Source organism: Nicotiana sylvestris, chromosome 4, assembly GCF_000393655.2.
Source record: "Nicotiana sylvestris chromosome 4, ASM39365v2, whole genome shotgun sequence".
In the NCBI taxonomy this organism is placed as follows: Eukaryota; Viridiplantae; Streptophyta; class Magnoliopsida; order Solanales; family Solanaceae; genus Nicotiana; species Nicotiana sylvestris.
Window position 1 is genome coordinate 110,248,158 of NC_091060.1, and position 18,683 is coordinate 110,266,840.

Below are 18,683 nucleotides of genomic sequence, written 5' to 3' on the forward strand. Positions count from 1 at the left end.
CAATTCCTTATATTCCAAGCCCGATCTGTCATGTAGTGGATGGACCCGATTTCGATAGTATACAATCTATACATAGAATTTCAATCTTGATGCAATATTAATAGAATACATAAAAGTTATTGCCATGCCACACCTACAAGCATAATCTCAAATTAGCGAAAGTCATTAATCGTGCATTTATAATGTGAAATAAATTGATGCTTAATTTTCATGTCAAACGTTCTAGTTCTAGTCTAGTGAATCGATGTGCACGGGAGAAACGATTTGCTCTCATCCACGTGTCGCCTTTTACATCACCCACCTTTCACTCTCTCCACACACAACCGCCGGCATGACTTACAACTCACACATTTCCTTTCAATAAAATTTAAAACTGCCCCCTCCCGCAACTCTTTTTTGACTTCCCCCTCCCCCCCTCCAAAAAGGCGTTCTCTTTCCTCTTCCCCTGCCACGTCAGCATTTCTTGTCGCTCATTTCCTTTCCGTTCAGTTATTGTAATTTTTGTTTGTTACGGGAGGAAAAAAAAGTTATATGGAGTATATATTTATTTATGCAAGTATAAAAGTGTAATTTTGAAATACTAGTATGATATGCTAAATGCATCCATTTTGCTGTGTTAACAACAACTATCGCGAATCCTCACCGTTACCAATGCCTCCGCCGCCGGTGGCGGAATCTACTAGTAGATCGGCTGACTTACTGAACCGGTCCTCTAGCGTGAATAATTACAATTACAATCATAATAATAATTGGAGCGCAAATAACTCGAATCATCATCATCGTCATCGGAGTTTGACGGAGTCATCATCGTCGCCAACGGCCGCGATTTTCACATCTCTATCACGGCCACCGTCGATGAGAGAGGCGATTCAGTTGACGTGCGCCGCCGCTTCCGCCGGCGATCAAGTGAAGATCAACGACATCGTCGGGAACGGTATATCGGGAATTTTACACAAGTGGGTGAACTACGGCAAAGGATGGAGGCCTCGGTGGTTCGTGTTGCAGGATGGAGTTTTATCTTATTACAAGATCCATGGGCCGGATAGGATCGTTGTGAACTCGGAGACTGAGAAAGGATCCAAAGTAATTGGCGAAGAATCACTTCGGAGAATCTCGAGGACGCGGCCGAATAAGATTACTAATGCTTCTACTTCTCAGGCTCGCCGGAAGCCCGTTGGTGAAGTTCATCTCAAGGTTATACTTCTACTACTTATATATTTCAGTTACTGGTTTTTTCCCATGTTAATGAATTGTTTCAAAGTGCTTTGTGGAATTCCGATTTTATCGGATGTCCCTAGTGGAATTGAACTTTAGTTTTTACATGCGGAGGTTTCTGGAAAGAAGGAAATTACAGAAGTGCTTTTTTCACTGTAATTAAATATGCTTTTTAATTACATGATCATCTTTACTCTTATGAGTTTGTTGAAGAAATTAGATAGGTTAGAAAAGCTCAGGGAGGGCACTGCTCCTCCCTTAAGCTTGTGCTTCGGGGTACGCAAGGCATGGCCTCATTACTCAAGAGTTCTATCTTGAATGAGTGGTACTAAGCAATAAATAAATTGGCGAAGAGATATATAATTGTTAAGGAAAACATTATGAAAGAACTTGTAATTTTTTCTTACATTATAGATATATTTTTATTTTTTACTTCAAAGTGCCTTTTCTTAAACGAAAACTTATGCTTTAACTGTGCTTTGTGATTAAAGCGCCAATAGACCCGGAGTGCTTTTTAAATTCTTCACCTTTGACCACACTAGTGGGGGTGGGAGGAGGAGGCAGGACTACTCCTTTGAAGAAATTTTTTAAAATTTTCAGCACTTTGAAGGATAAAATCTGGATTGTTAAAAGTAACCTCTCACATCCTTAAAAAAACACTCTTCCCCTAAACTCTACCCCTTATTCCCTTGTACATGGTGTTCATTTTGCTTAGTCTTATGGTGGTGATATTTTCTTTTCTTTTGGTGAATTAGTTCTTTGCTGAATTGTTCTAGATGTGCCGCTTTCTCTGAACTGCTAACCTCTTTATTGTGATTACATATCTATTTAACAATTGAGTAGTCTTTGCTAGGTCTCATCCATCCGCGAGAGTAGATCAGATGACAGGAGGTTTTCGATTTTCACTGGAACAAAGAGGCTGCACCTGAGGGCTGAGACTAGAGAGGACAGAATAGCATGGGTGGAAGCATTGCAGGCTGTGAAGGACATGTTTCCCAGATTGTCCAACAGTGAGTTAATGGCTCCAGTGGACAATGTAGCTGTCTCAACAGATAAGTTGAGGCAACGGTTGTTGAAGGAGGGTGTGAGTGAGGCTGCTATTCAGGACAGCGAGCAGATTATGAGAAATGAGTTTGCATCTTTGCAGAATCAACTGACGGTACTTAAGCAGAAGCACTGGCTGCTCATGGACACCTTGAGACAGTTAGAGGTACCTAGCATGACTTGTGGAAAGCAACAGTATTCTTTTTCAGTTGCTTATGTGATCCTGAATGTGAAACCGCTTTAGAATCTTCTCAATTGATTGCTCTTTAGGTTGGTGGCTCGTGTCTAACTTACTATTATTCTTGAGATTTTTCAGGAATACCGTGGTAGTACTTATTTTGTTTGTTATGTTTCGAGTCTTGGATATTTGTATGAATCATATTGATTTTTCTATTTTCAATGATAAAGTGGCACATATGTTGCTCATTTGCATTTAGTGGCAGCTTTAAAAACAAAGGATCTGGGAAGCAAAATTGGACCTATTTCTCTTTATGTCACCAGATGAATGAGATTTTCATGCTTGTGATGAAGTGACTAGTTTGTGGCTATGTGCCTCCTTTCTTGTTCATGATTGAGTTTGTGATTTGTTTCCTAAAGAAATGAAGATACTGTGTGTCATTTGTTTCTTATTGGTTCCTTCACCTAGAAAAGCCTGATTTACTGTTTTCTCTTTTTAAGACTTCTCAAGGACTCAAGCTTATCACACGTCTCCTATGTATGGAGTCTTTATTACTGTTATTGAGTAGAGGCACCAAAAGGGCAACCGGTACACTAAGCTTTCTCTATACGCGTGGTCCGAGGGATGCCATACCACAATGGATGTACTGTACGCAACATTCCCTTGCACTTCTGCTGGAAGTTGCTTTTATGGCTTGATCGGGTTCTCACTTGGGCATGTGGAGGTGGAGGCAACTCTTATGTTGCTTCAAGGCTTCTCTTCTGGTATAGGTACCAACAACAATAACAGCACTTCAATCCCAAGCAAGTTGGGCTCGAATATCTATTTCTCACTGTTTATATCGCTCCATTTGGTCCCATATCACACCGATATCAAAAAAATAGTTTCTCTAACACTAGAAGTTCTCTATATTTACTGTTGACACATAAATCTCTCTTTGGAAAAACTAAAAGGTTCCTACTGAACATTGGATTGGAGTAGGACATCATGAAATTAAAAAAAGAAAAAGTTTCAAAAAGATCAAATGGATCTGACTTAGAGGCTAATAGCTGGAGCCATGGAAACATTCCCTTCCAATACATGGTAAGGCTGTGTATAGAAGGTGAATGTATAGTGATATGCACTGTTGATGCGATGGACATAACATGTGTAGATGTTTCATTAGATACCAAGCCATTTTGCTTGCGGCATTACGTGGATGTGCAGTTTGGCCTTATTAGCTAGTGTCCTTCATTGGCTTAAAGGAGCTGAATTGAAGAGGATCTCTGATGATGGAGAGAAGGGGAAGGAGGAGGAAGAAGAATGGGAAGTGACGAAACTTACATGCAGAGCACAACTGCTTGGACCTGGGGAAGAGAGAGAGAAACAATTGATGCGTCTTGTCTTAGGAAGGAGAAAGAGAGTATGACAATCGAAGTGGACGTCCCTTCAGTTCTTAGAAGTGCAGAATTCTGATTGTTTTATGAATTGGAAACTTTATTAACTTGCATAAGGAAGGAGAAAAATAACAGAGTTTTGATGCCTAACGTGATCATATTTCCAACTGTGTCCTCTTTCCTTATTTTGTCATTTATCGACCCTATCTTCTCTTTTTTTTTTCCTTCTTTCTGTTGTCTTCCCATTTGCGGTGAAATGTCTTGCTTTGGGATATGCTCCCTCGATGCCATATCATTTGTCTTAGTTAAATGGGCACAATTTTTTGGAATAATATTTGAAATTATAGTCGTTAAGAGAGATGGGGATCCAAAGCTAAAGGATAAAGGTTAAGTTTCAGTATATGAATTTTTTGAAGATTAAGGAGACGCTATAAATAGTAACACTCTTTTAGTCTTTAATTATCTAACTTTAATTTACCAAGAAAGATAATTAACACTATCAATTAAAAGTCTTGATGGGCATACCAATTTTTTTTTATGGTTTCGAACAGAGCTGACAATAGATAAGTTGCATTGTATTTCAATATTGGTTGAGCAACATGTCTTAAAATACTAAATTAAAAAAATAAAATAATATTAATGTCTACATCTAGAGTAGGAGCCTTATCGTTTACCTACTGGATTTATTCTGTAATCGTAATGTGAAATACTAAATGAAGAAGCTAGATGAGACATCTATACCTCATTTCAGGGCTTGGGTTTCATTCAATCAAAGAGTTGGAAACTTTTGTTTTTTAACAAGTTCATTTCCCCCTCCCCCAGAGAAAAAGTATGATAAGATTTTTTCATGTTTTATCATTTCGAAGAAAAATTTCAGAACATAAAAGTGAAACATAATCAGAAATTAGTAACCGAAGTGGCACTTAGTTCAGTTACCCATTTTTTCTGAAGGGATGACAAGTATATCTGAATTTAAAAAATTGGAGGAAAATACGAACTTGCTCAGTATTAGACACTTGTTCTGCAAACGTCCTATTAGTTCCGTCATTGGACGGGTGTGCAGTTGGATATATGCACTTTAAGGTTGATGCCGGTATTTCTAAAGTTTTTTTTTTACTTACTATGTCTACCTGCACTTATATGTCTTTTAGACTTCCTCTCATATGGTTTTGATGTTATGGGCATGTTAATGGTCAGTAAACTTATTTGAATAAACGATAACGATTCTACATTAGGGATGAAAATGTTGGTTTATGTTTAGTCAACAATGGCATGCCAATTGAAAGAGTTGGTGGAAAGAGTTGGTGTGGATGCTAGGAGGAAGCTTCCTCCTTTGATGTCACCCATGACATCAAGAGGAGGTAGTTTGATGTCAGCAATGACATCAAGAGGAGGTCTTTACCTCTATAAATAGATGCACTCCTTCACTTGTAGAAATCATCCCAAAATAATACAATACATTGTAGTGAGTAGAGAGTTAAGAGAGAAATTCTCTTAAGTGTAATTGGGAAATCTCCCCTTCCTTTGTTAATATTAAAAGGACAATTGTTCTCTGGTGGACGTAGGATTATTTTGATCCGAACCACGTTAAATCTTGTGTTCTTTCTTTTACGTTTCCGCTAACAATTGGTATCAGAGCGACAGGATCCTTTAACGATCCAAGGAGGAAGAACAAGCAAATATGAGTTCCATGAAGTTTGAAATTGATAGATTCAATGGACGCAACAACTTCAATATCTGGAAGATCCAGATGATGGCGTTACTGCGGAGGGAAGGTTCAATCCATGCTATTGACAGAAAGTATCCTACGGATATATCAGCTCCCGACAAGGAGAAGATTGAAGGGGATGCATTGAGTGCAATCCAACTATCCCTTGCACCTAACGTGCTTTGTGAAGTGAGTACGGGTACCGAAGAGACGGCCAAACAGTTGTGGGAAAAGCTAGAAGGGCTATACCAAGACCGATCAGTGACAACAAGAATGTTGTTACAACGGCGTCTTCACACATTTAAGATGGGGCCAGGTACTTCGTTACAAGATCATTTAGATGCGTTTAATAAACTTGTCATGGACTTACAGATTGCAGGAATTAAAAGGGAGGAGGAGACGCTTGCATGTGCTTTGCTATTTTCATTGACTTCAGGATATCGTGATATTGAGAATTCAATGATGTATAGCAAGGAGCCTATCAAGCTTGAGCAAGTGCGGCAGGCACTTAACTCTAGTGATGTGCGGAGGCACATTGAAGGAGATAGAGATGACCAGGCAAGTGGCCTCTTTGTAAGAGGCCGGACTAGCCAACAGGGAAAGACCAAATCAAAGCACAGATCAAAGTCTCGTGTGAACAAGAAGAATACAGAGTGTTGGGGTTGTGGCAAGAAGGGGCACTTTGAACGAGATTGCCCAATGTCAAAGTCCAAGGAAAAGGCGAGTGCATCTACAGTTGAACAGGTACATAATTTTGATAATGATTATGTACTAACAACATCGTGTAATAATAATAGTAGTTATGAAAACAAATGGGTGTTAGACTCTGCTTGTACTCTGCATATGACGTTCCGAAAAGACTGGTTTAGCAGCTACGAGAAAAGTGGAGGAACCGTAGTAATGGGCAATAATGCAACTTGTGCAATAGTTGGCATTGGCTCAGTTCGGGTTCGCTGCCATGATGGAATCGTGAGGACTATTACACAAGTCCGTCATGTTCCTGATCTGAAGAAGAATTTGATCTCCTTGGGTACTCTGGATGAACAAGGCTACAGGTACATGAGCGAAGCAGGAACTATGAAGGTGACTAAAGGTTCTTTAGTCATGCTGAAAGGCAAGCTGGAGAATGGCCTTTACACATTGGCCGGAAGCACCATTGTTGGCTCTGCAAATGCATCTACAGTGCAGTTATCTAATGATGACAAGGCAAGACTATGGCACATGAGACTGGGTCATATGAGCGCACGTGGACTGGAGATGTTGAGCAATCGTAAACTTTTGGAAGGTGAGAAGATCAGCACGCTTGACTTCTGTGAGCACTGCGTTCTAGGGAAGCAGAAGAAGGTCAGCTTCAGCACTGGCAAACACAAGACAAGAGGAGTGCTAGACTACATCCATTCAGATTTATGGGGTCCTTCTAAACTTCCATCGAAGGGCGGAAAGAGGTATCTTCTCATTTTTATTGATGATTTCTCACGAAAGGTTTGGGTGTATTTTTTGAAGGCAAAAAGTGATGCTTTTGAAGCATTTAAAGAGTGGAAGATTTTGATTGAAAATCAAATGGAGCGGAAAATCAAGTATCTTCGCACAGACAATGGCTTGGAGTTTTGCAATGAAGAGTATAATGAATTCTGCAAGGTTCATGGGATCTCAAGACATAGGACTGTCAGGCATACCCCACAGCAGAATGGAGTTGCCGAGAGAATGAACAGAACTCTTCTTGAAAAGGCTCGTTGTATGCTCCTACAAGCCAAAATGTCCAAAGTATTTTGGGCTGAAGCAGTTCACACTGCTGCTCATATTGTCAATCGATCTCCAGCATCGGCAATTGACTTTAAGACTCCGAATGAGGTATGGTCAGGTGAACCCTCTAACTATTCATACTTACGAGTATTTGGGTGTCCAGCTTATTATCACGTTAATGAAGGAAAGCTTGAACCAAGGGCTAAGAAGGCCATATTCGTAGGGTATGTGGATGGAGTAAAAGGGTACAAACTTTGGTGTTTGTCTTTACTCAAATTTATAGTTAGTAGAGATGTCACCTTCGATGAATCCTCTATACTTGATTCCCGTAAAGTTTCCGTGGAGTTTTCAGGAAACAAGAACAACGAGCAGGTGGAGCTTCCGGTGGAGCTTGCCAAGGAAAAGGATCAAGAGACTCAGGTTAAAGATGAGTCAGAAGATGTAGGCGTTGAAGAACTTGCTGTCAATGAACCATACACAATTGCGAAGGGGAGGGAGAAGAGGCAAACACGAGAACCGGAACGCCTTATAAATCAAGCAAACTTGATTGCATATGCGTTCGTAGCTGCACAAGAAGAGATTAAAGATCTGGAGCCCTCCTCGTATATTGAAGCAACTTCTTGCAAGGATGCCGCACAATGGCGGTTAGCCATGACTGAAGAGATGGAGTCTCTTCACAAGAATCAGACATGGGTCTTAGTGAAAAGACAAAAGGGGAAGAGGACAGTTGGATGCAAGTGGGTCTACCGAAAGAAAGAGGGAATTTCTGAAGTGGAAGATGTTAGGTTCAAGGCGAGATTGGTTGCAAAAGGTTTCAGCCAAAAGGAGGGAATTGACTACAATGAGATTTTCTCTCCGGTCGTGAAGCATAGCTCAATTCGCGTGCTACTAGCATTGGTTGCACAATTTGACTTGGAGCTTCAACAGCTTGATGTCAAAACTGCTTTCTTACACGGTGATCTAGAAGAGACAATCTATATGGATCAACCTGAAGGTTTCCTAGCTGAGGGAAAAGAAGATCACGTATGCCAACTAAAGAAGTCTTTGTATGGTTTGAAGCAATCCCCTAGACAGTGGTACAAGAGGTTTGATGCATTCATGACTACACATGAATTCTCAAGGAGTGCATTTGATAGTTGTGTGTATCACAAGAAGATGTCTGGTAACTCAATGATTTATTTACTGTTGTATGTTGATGATATGCTTATTGCTGCTAACAACATTACAGAGATAAATGCTTTGAAGAAACTATTGAGTAAGGAATTTGACATGAAGGATTTAGGAGCTGCAAAGAAAATCCTTGGTATGGAGATTTCAAGAGAAGACGATGTTGTACATCTTTCTCAGAAGAGGTATATTGAAAGGGTTCTCGAGAGATTCAATATGCAAACGTGCAAGCCTGTAAGTACACCATTAGCTCCTCATTTTAAACTTTCAGAGTCACAAATGCCTCAGTCCGAGGATGAGGTGGAGCATATGTCAAAGATTCCTTATGCCAGTGCAGTTGGTAGTATTATGTATGCTATGGTATGCACACGTCCAGATATTGCTCAATCTGTAAGTGTGGTAAGTAGATACATGTCCAACCCAGGAAAGAGGCATTGGGAAGCTGTCAAGTGGATATTGAGATATTTCAAAGGAGCTTCTGGTGTTGGTCTTACCTTTCGAAAAAGTGGTACAGGTATTTCAATTCTCGGTTATGTGGATTCTGACTATGCAGGAGATCTTGACAGAAGAAGGTCCACAACTGGATACATCTTTACCCTCGTTGGCAGTGCCGTCAGTTGGAAGTCGACTTTGCAGTCGATTGTCGCTTTGTCTACGACAGAAGCAGAATACATGGCAGCAGCGGAGGCGGTAAAGGAAGCTATCTGGTTGAAAAGTTTAGTAGCGGAATTGAGTTTAGTTCAGCTGGAATCAACTCTTAGATGTGATAGTCAGAGTGCTATTCATCTAATGAAAAATCAGAGATTTCATGAGCGCACTAAACACATTGATGTCAGATTTCATTTTATTCGAGATGTTATTGATGAGGGAACTATCAAGGTCGTGAAGGTTATCACAGATGATAATGCTGCAGACATGTTGACCAAGATAGTCCCGCTCGCTAAGTTTGCACACTGCAAGGACTTGGCGGGGGTGTGCATCAACTGATGCAACTCCGAAGAGAACAGTTGCTAGGTGGAGGTGGCATGTTCAACAATGGTTTGATTCTTCTTGTTTCTTACAACGGGGTTGCCCAGTAAGCTTAGAAGTTTTGGCCAGAGTTGTTCACACGCTCGAAACGCAAACCAAGGTGGAGATTGAAAATGTTGGTTTATGTTTAGTCAACAATGGCATGCCAATTGGAAGAGTTGGTGGAAAGAGTTGGTGTGGATGCTAGGAGGAAGCTTCCTCCTTTGATGTCACCCATGACATCAAGAGGAGGTAGTTTGATGTCAGCAATGACATCAAGAGGAGGTCTTTACCTCTATAAATAGATGCACTCCTTCACTTGTAGAAATCATCCCAAAATAATACAATACATTGTAGTGAGTAGAGAGTTAAGAGAGAAATTCTCTTAAGTGTAATTGGGAAATCTCCCCTTCCTTTGTTAATATTAAAAGGACAATTGTTCTCTGGTGGACGTAGGATTATTTTGATCCGAACCACGTTAAATCTTGTGTTCTTTCTTTTACGTTTCCGCTAACAAGGGATTCTGTTATATGCAATATCTGGAATTAGATACAATGACGTGCTACGTAGTTGGGATGTCCATTCAAATGTTTGATCTGTTCTTGATGTTGGTGCAAACTTCATAAATAAGGAATAAATAAAGAGGTGTAGCTTGCAGACTACTACTATGGTTTTTTGTTCTTCCCAAAGACAAGAAGTCTTTCTTTTTCTATTGTTCTTTCATTGTCTTCTCGGACAGACTTGATTTTGCAATTTTAGACCAACACCTTACACCCACCCCTCCTGCAGGTTGCTGGTCTTGTCGCTGGATATTTGTTGAGCGAAGTAGTTAAAACTCATTGCCCACTTAGCTTTCCAGATTTAGTTCTGACCTTCGTGGTTTTGATTATTATATTATATCTGACATTGGAGATATTAACCCAAAACTCTTGAGTTTTCAGGCTTTAATATTGACCTCCATTCCTCTTGTGACAAGCACCATAGAACTTATAGAAGCACCCATGGATGGGATAGCCTTGATACTGTTATTCTGAGCTAGAAAGAAGGGAGATATGTGCTAATGCCCGATAAGTGCCAAATATTTACAGTTGTCTTTTTTATCTTCTAGTTATTTCTGATTCAATAGGATCGATCCACACTGGAGAAAGGTTGTTTTCTATTTTGATGTGGTGTAGGGTTTGTGGTGGTACCACGTATCAGTATTATCAAAGGCGAAAAGCGCAAAAAAGCTCTAAGGTCCGTTGGGGCTTTAAGCGCAAAGTGCAAATAAAGCGTGGGCTTTAATGAAAAAAGGCGCAAAGGGAGAAAAGTAAAAATATGCATGTGGTCCAAGACTAATAATCATTATAAGCATGAATAACAATTAGATGGACAAAGAAATTGAAAAAAAATTCACGATAAAGTGAAATATCAATTGTTTAAGGTCGCCATTTCAGGATTACACTCATTGGGAAGGAAAAATATGCCTTAGAGCTTTGATGCGACACTAAAGCGCCCACAAAGCGACACGAAGCGCTCAACGTGTTTTGAGCCTCGCTTCAGGGCTTAAGTGCGCCTTTGACAACACTGCCACGTATTTGGTCTAGATAATTCAGTCACAGTGTTGCTTTTCTGTGAACATTCTCTTTCTCTTCCATTTAACATGTGTCAATATGACTTCACTATATGTAAGATGATTTGCTTCAGCAATTCATCAATTGAAAGATGACAATAACCACTTTACTTGATCAAAAAGAAAAAAGAAAGAAAGATGACAATGACATTATTGGCCACCAGAAAGGCTCTGTATGCTTATGATTTTGTGCGACCAGATCTGTTGGAATTCTCCTTCTCTTTGCCGTTTGTGATAAAGTATTGGATCTTTGTTTTGCAGACAGAAAAGGTCGATTTAGAGAATACTGTGGTTGATGAGAGTCAAAGACAGTGGAAAGATGTCGGGCCATCTACTAGATTAAGGCAGGATAAATACAGTGGTATGACTCGATTTGTTTTTGTCTTCGTTTTACTTTGTTACATATTGTTCCAAATTGTTGCCATTGGTAAAACTGAATCAAGATTGTCATATTTTTGTTTCGTCTTAAGATTCCCTATTTTTCAATATTCCATAAAGTGCTACTCCATTTGTTTTCCATTTTATATGACACTCTCTCCTGCTAGTCTGCTCCAAAAGAACAGCAAATTCCTATATTTGGAAACTAATCAACTTCAAATTTTCCATTTTACCGTTAATGACACGCTCTTATCGACATGGAAATGACATGACACGTTTAAGAGCACAAGTTTTAAGTGAACTTTTGGTATGTGTCAAAAGTCTTTTCTTTCTTATACTTTGTGCCTAGTCAAACACCGCCATATAAAATGATACATGGAGAGTCTAATTTTTTTTTTGAAGGGTTTCACATCCGATGTGATTTGGTTTGACTTTCTGCAGATCAAGAGGATCACTGTGGTGTGTTCAGCATGGATACATTTTGTGTTCACCATCTTTATCCTTACCTTTTAATCCTCTTGGATGTTTGTTCCAGAAGCAAGTGCAAGTGAATCGGAGGATGACAATGAAAGAGTTGATGCTGCTGAGGAAGATACTGATGATGAAGAGAATGCCTTTTTTGACACTAGGGATTTTCTTTCATCAAGTTCTTTTAAAAGCAGTGGTTCTGATTTTCGAACATCATCTTTCTCTTCAGACGAGGATGATCTGTATGCATATGCATCTGATGAAAGTGTTGACCCTGTTATTAGATCAGTTGGAACCAAGTTTCCTCATGTCAAGCGTCGTAAGAAATTGCCTAATCCCATTGAGAAAGAGAAAGGAGTCAGTCTGTGGTCGATGATTAAAGACAACATCGGGAAGGATCTCACAAAAGTGTGCCTCCCTGTGTACTTCAATGAACCACTTTCTTCCTTGCAAAAATCGTTTGAAGACTTGGAGTACTCATACCTTCTTGATCGGGCTTCAGAATGGGGAAGAAGGGTAAGCAAATAAGTTCTCTTCACCATTTGGATAGTTTTATTAGAATTATTTGGACACAGTAATTTGTCCTGTATTAGTAAAAGTAATGCATCTTCATCGTGTTAAGATTATTTGGGGATTTTTCTGATGCACAGGATAATCAAGATGTGGTTCCTTTATTACTTTTTACCTTTCCCCATAAATTAGCTGAACTAAACCCAAAGAAGGATAATAGCATAGATATTGTATATATTTTTGAATTCTCGTTTGCTAAATGCTTGAAATGATTTTTGGCCACGATCTTCTCTCCATGTTGTATGATTTGCGTGCCAAATTTTTTGTGCCAAATTTTTGTGCCGTCTGTACTGATGGTTTTTGTCACTGGTATTGCTTTGAAGTTTGAAGATACTTTAAATTAATTTCCCACACCTGCAAGAAAGGAGGAAATAAATCATGGGATTAAGTCAAGAGGGGGAGGAGAAGATTCCCTTGGCCCTCTGTATTCTGGTGCTGCATGTATATGAACCCATAACAATTTTGTATAGCTTCATATGTTCTTGTTTGCAACTTCTTTGGTATTATTATTATGTGTACTAAGCTCTGCAATTGCAGTTGAATTCTAGAACTCCTATAGTTCAAGCCTGGTATAACCACTGGTGCGTACCTATCTAATTTATATTCTGTTTCACATTTGTCATCTATTTGATTTTTCTGTACTCAAAGTGATTGATGGCAAATGACTTTTCTCTCCCCCAAATCACTGGATCTTCTCTTTCTCAATCAGCCTGAATATCTTAGCCTTTTACTTCTGCAAGTATTCAGAAAATATATTATTTTCGCTTCTTATAATAGAACAGAAAGGTGATAGAAGATTCATAAAAACGATTCAACTTTGTTTGGATTGAAGTGTATTTGATTGATTGATATATATTTAATCTGCTAAGAACCCGTTTCTTCATGTAGTTGAAACAATGAATATAATGTGGCTCTACCTTAGCTTAGGAATAATCTATTAGAACTTCATCTCTCATTGTCCATAGAAGTAGCTGATTTTGCATTTATCTTATGGGGATGACTGCAAATGTATTCTTTGAAAAGCTTAATGGTAATTTTTCCACCTTGCCGCCCGGATCTTCACGATATGCCATTTCCTCCCTCTCTTTTACGGGGCGCCCTGTCTGTTGCTTTTTTTCCATGGATGAACTAAGTGTACTTTTCGTTTCTGCAAAAGCAAGTATGATCATTACATGGTCACTGGCATGACACATTGGTATCTTCTTGAACTCCCTTCACTCATAGGTGAGCTTACAGACTTTTGCTTTCTTTCCTGGTCTGTTGGCATATGTCTCTGCAGCAACTGAGGTTATGTTTTTATTGGTGTGTTCACACAGCTGTCATGCCATCTGACCTCTGAATTGATGCTTATAATTAAGTCGCTCACTTTCAGTTGTGATGTCTCTGCAGCAAGTACGGTTATGTTTTTATTGGTGTGGTCATACAGCTGTCGTGCCATCTCAACTCTGAATTGATGCTTATAATTAAGTCGCTCACTTTCAGTTGTTTTTTCTGGCAAGACTAATGGTCATCACTTCTTTTCGTCTTTCTTCTTATTCACCATTATGTACAAACTTTTACCTGTTTTCAGGGGTCATTGTCCTCATCCTAATACCTGTAATATGAGGTTGTGCTGTCTACGTTCATTGTAATTGGTAAATGTTAAAATAAAGGAAAAGATTCTTCATCATTTTGAGTGCTTTTCCTTCATCAGAAACTTTCTAGTGCTTTTCCATCTTAGTTGACATTTATTCACATAAGCATTATGTGTTAGCCATTTTGCACTATCTGTGCAAGGTTCTGATTTCAATCTTATGTTATTGATAGGGTGACAGCCTGATGAGGATTCTCAATGTAGCAGCATTTGCCGTATCTGCATATGCCTCTACTGAAGGACGGATTTGCAAACCATTCAATCCGTTGTTAGGGGAGACTTATGAGGCTGACTATCCAGATAAAGGCCTCCGGTTTTTTTCAGAGAAGGTGTCATTTTGTTTATGTAATCAGTTATCAGTCTCTAATAATTTTTCTCTCTTCACGGTGTTCTTCTTTAGTTTCTGATTATGGCGGAGACATACAGACAATGGCCATTACGAGCTTCCAACCTATCATGAAATTGATGTTTATGGAATCACTGTGTTTCTATTTATGCTTTTCATTTTTCCTGTCTTCGCATTCTTTTGATTTCCTGAAGCAACTGTATTCGTGGAGGTTCTTTGTGGTAATTAAGAAGTAATTTTTGTCAGTCTCTATTGAGAGGGCTTGAGGAGGAAGTTTGGGAGATTGGTGGAGTTAAATGTGCGTTACTTCCCCAGTGGCTCTTCTTTTTTTGGGTGACATTTTTTTTAACGCCTCCCTATTTTGCTCCCTATTTTTCTCCCTTGGTGACTCGAACCCACAACCTCAAGGTTGGAGGTGAAGGATGCTTACCACTTGAGCAATCCTCTCTTGTCGGGTGACAATTAATTGCAAGCAAGAGTCTGTCCCTTGAAATGTTTTCAAGGCTGCTAGAGAGCATGTCGCTGATGTCTGATATATTCTCTCCTTGTATAGGTAAGTCATCATCCCATGATAATAGCATGCCATTGTGAGGGCACAGGATGGAAATTCTGGGGAGATAGTATTTTAAAGAGCAAATTTTGGGGTCGCTCAATTCAGCTGGATCCTGTTGGTATATTGACTCTTGAATTTGATGATGGAGAAATCTTCCAATGGAGCAAGGTATTTGCATGTGGACACTTGGATATTTATCCTTTATTTAATCATTACATAATGATTAAATTTTGTTATATGTCAAGCTCATCTATAACATGGGAATAATCTGTAATAGGTAACTACATCGATATACAATCTGATTTTGGGAAAGCTGTATTGTGATCACTATGGAACAATGCGCATACAAGGAAGTCATAACTACTCTTGTAAGCTGAAATTCAAGGAGCAGTCAATTATAGACCGGAATCCCCACCAGGTTCTTTCCATTCTCAGCATCCTGCATGAAAATGCAAGAAACCTCATCTTTTGATGCTTCCACTCTCTGAAGTTTAGCATTAGACTATTATGAGAACAGAATTGTAATAATCCGAACATGCTGTGGATGTATCTTTATGGAAATTTTTCCCTAGCTTGAGGTTATTGTGAACTAGGCTATGCCGCAACAAAGATTAGAGTAAAAGCAACATTTGTCTAGGGTGCAATTCATGTGTGCTCAGAGAGTTGAACTGATAAAAAGGTGGTTCATTCAGATTTCCTGCTTTGTTTTTTGGTGCAAAAGATTCCTTGTAAAATTCCTTAGGTAATTAAACCCTGTGCTCTTTGAATTGTTAACATTTCATAGAAGAAAGGTCTAGCACAAAGATGCTACGATGTTAGCTGATTTAGTAAATTAAATCGGTAGGAGAAAACTGAAAGCGATTCGTGTTTAAATGCACAAATTATTTTTTCAAAGCTCTAAAAGCTGGAAGTAATCAATATGCTGTTCACCCGCAGAAGGAGGAGAGGAGAAAAATGAGACACCTATGCTAAATGATTCTTCTGTGGCCTGCAAGTCATACTTAAAGGAACTGTAGACAAAGTACTAGGATCCCAGTTGTGCCTCACTGTATCTTTGATGTCTGAAGGGGTTTCTTTGGTAGTTTCTTGAGTTGGCAAATTCTGTGTAATTGGCACGAGGGATGTTATCCCTTTTTTTTTTCTTCTGGAGAAATTGTTTATTGTATAAGTTGGACTGATTTAGCTTCAGACTGAGCATGTTGCTTCTAAATTTTCTATTTGCAGGTACAGGGAATAGTCCAAGACAGGAGTGGGAAGACAGTAGCTACACTATTCGGGAAGTGGGATGAGAGCATGCACTATGTGAATGGAGATTGTTCCATAGGAAAAGGATTTGATTCTGTCTCTGAGGCTCATTTGCTGTGGAAGCGGAGCAAACCTCCCAAAAATCCTACTAGATATAACCTGACACGCTTTGCAATTACAATGAATGAGCTCATCCCCGGACTGAAGGTAGGATATAGATTTGTTTTCTTTGAACAATCGCCTTCTTGGGCAGCTAATTTGTTGGCACTGATTGTTACTGATGGATCTGAAAGTCCTCTTTAGTACCTATTTTGTTAATCCAAGTTTAGGTTTTGTTTCTAGGCTGCCTGCTGAAATTTCATCCTTAACCCCCATTGAGCTTCATTGCAATGTACTAGGAAGTTTTCAGGCTTTAATTTAGATAGTTGTGCTGTTAGATTTGTGGCCATAGTAAAGCAGTAGTGATATAAAATTGTGTGTAATCATCTGCACACGTCATCTGCTCTTACCTTAGTAGATAACTTTAACTCTCCACATTCGTTCCGTTCCTGGATGACCTTGGTTTTAATATCATTTTATTTATAGGACCAGCTGCCACCAACAGATTCTAGACTTAGACCTGATCAAAGGTGCTTGGAGAATGGGGAGTATGACAGGGCCAATTCAGAAAAGTTGCGACTTGAGGAACGGCAGCGACAGGTAACTTTAACAGCCAATACTCTTTTGTTTAAAGGTGAAATTCATGAGCCGACTAGGAAATGAGAGGAAATTCTTTTTTCCTTGTTTGTTCATTTACTTTTGAGAAGAGAACTGTATTGCAGTTTGTTTCCAGTTTCCTGCCTTGTGCCCATTATTGCTTCAGATTTCTACCCACTGCATTCTTAACTAATTTTCTAAGAACTCTGAACAAATCCGGCCTCTTTTATTGATAGATGTTAAGTAGATGATTTGCGTTTTTTAGCTTAAAACTTCCGTTTAATCCTGAAAAAAGTGCATATTCTAGTTGTTGGTTCTAAAAATGTAATAGAATGCGTAAACTAGCATTTGTTGTGTGTCTAGATGAGCAAGTCAAGTTATTGTTACTTATTTGCAGGCTCGGAAAATGCAAGAGAGGGGTTGGAAGCCGCGGTGGTTTGCAAAAGACAAAGGGGGTGATAGTTACCGCTACATTGGTGGTTATTGGGAAGCAAGGGAAAAGGGCAAGTGGGAGGCATGTCCTGATATTTTTGGTCATATCCCGTCTGATCAGATGTAAAGAATGAGCGAGCTCTAGCCATTTCCGGCTTATTATTTCTTTTCTTCCAAATATTTTACATCTCATTATACAGTAGTGGAAAAGTTTAATGGAGCTGCAAATTGTCCATGACATACTTGTAAAGTACTTTGAATGCCTTCACGTAATAAAGGTTTTATTCTTTTTCTTTTTTCTTTTGCCTCTTCCATTGTCGATTTTCTTTCACATTAATGTTCTTTACATAGAAAAATAAGCTGGCTCACAACACAAATCACGATATTAACTTAACAGATTCTGTACATCCGTGCAACACTGGAACCCCATAGCTAAGTCTACACTAGCTGAATTAGGTCCGTAAAAGTAAATATGTCATCAAATCTCTGAGTAAAAGATCTTGGGGATGCCTTGAAGAGGTTGGGATAGTAGCTTACCTAACTATTCAATACAAACTTATGAGTTAACAATCAAACTTTGAAGTAATAGAGCTTACTCTTAGGGACTCTACAAGGACGATAAAGAAGAAACAGGTTCACTTGATATTCATTAGTCATTACCAACCAAAAGCAAAAGCCTACAGAAACGGGGAAAAAAAACTTAAATGGGTGTTGGAAAAACAAGGAATTTATATCAAATCCAAAAGGCCACAAATGATATTTATTAATGTATCGTTACTAACGTGAGAAGAATGAAAGAAACTAGGTGCTTTCCATAATCGTAAAATCAGGGATTTGCTTTGAACTCATACATACTACTCCATATGACAACTAGCAGCACAGAGAGGTTCATTAATGTATACCCTTATGACATTGAGGTAAAACTAGAAGGGTTTGCAGTGATAGTTTAGTCTGAGTCTTTTTTAAGTTAATGAAATCACAGATAAAATGGACTATTATAAGTAGGAGAATATCTAGCAAAATCTAATGCAAATTCTATTTAGAACCTAGGGGTGTCAATCGTTCAGTTCGACCGGTCACTTTATAAAATTTGTACCATAAGTACTAATTTTTCTGTTACTAAAATTAGAAAACTTTTCGTAAACGTTCCAATTCCGTATCGGTACGGCACAATTAAGTTTTGGTATTTATTTCAATGTAATGTAATTAAGAGTCCCTCATAGAAGTTAGGACGCGATGATGCATGTAGTTTTATAGGACTTCGGCAAAATTCTATGGACGATGAATCAAGAAAATATGAAAGATAGCTAA

The 18,683-nt window shown here is 38.9% G+C and overlaps 1 protein-coding gene across 3 annotated transcripts; it reads left to right on the top strand.

The window, feature by feature from the left end:
- The first annotated feature begins 392 nt into the window (after positions 1-392).
- Positions 393-17,672, top strand: LOC104213356 (oxysterol-binding protein-related protein 1C-like). Of its 3 annotated transcripts, none has more exons than XM_009762855.2 (10): positions 393-1,194; positions 2,069-2,425; positions 11,313-11,412; positions 11,965-12,413; positions 14,274-14,429; positions 15,000-15,167; positions 15,277-15,417; positions 16,224-16,451; positions 16,836-16,943; positions 17,338-17,672. In XM_009762855.2, the coding sequence occupies exons 1-10, from the start codon at positions 598-600 to the stop codon at positions 17,497-17,499; spliced, it is 2,466 nt and encodes an 821-aa protein (XP_009761157.1). In that variant the 5' UTR covers positions 393-597; the 3' UTR covers positions 17,500-17,672. The 3 variants fall into 3 exon arrangements, with proteins under 3 accessions (XP_009761157.1, XP_009761155.1, XP_009761156.1); XM_009762853.2 differs by having other exon boundaries at positions 395-1,194; positions 16,830-16,943; XM_009762854.2 differs by having other exon boundaries at positions 395-1,194; positions 11,968-12,413; positions 16,830-16,943.
- Positions 17,673-18,683: the final 1,011 nt, after the last annotated feature.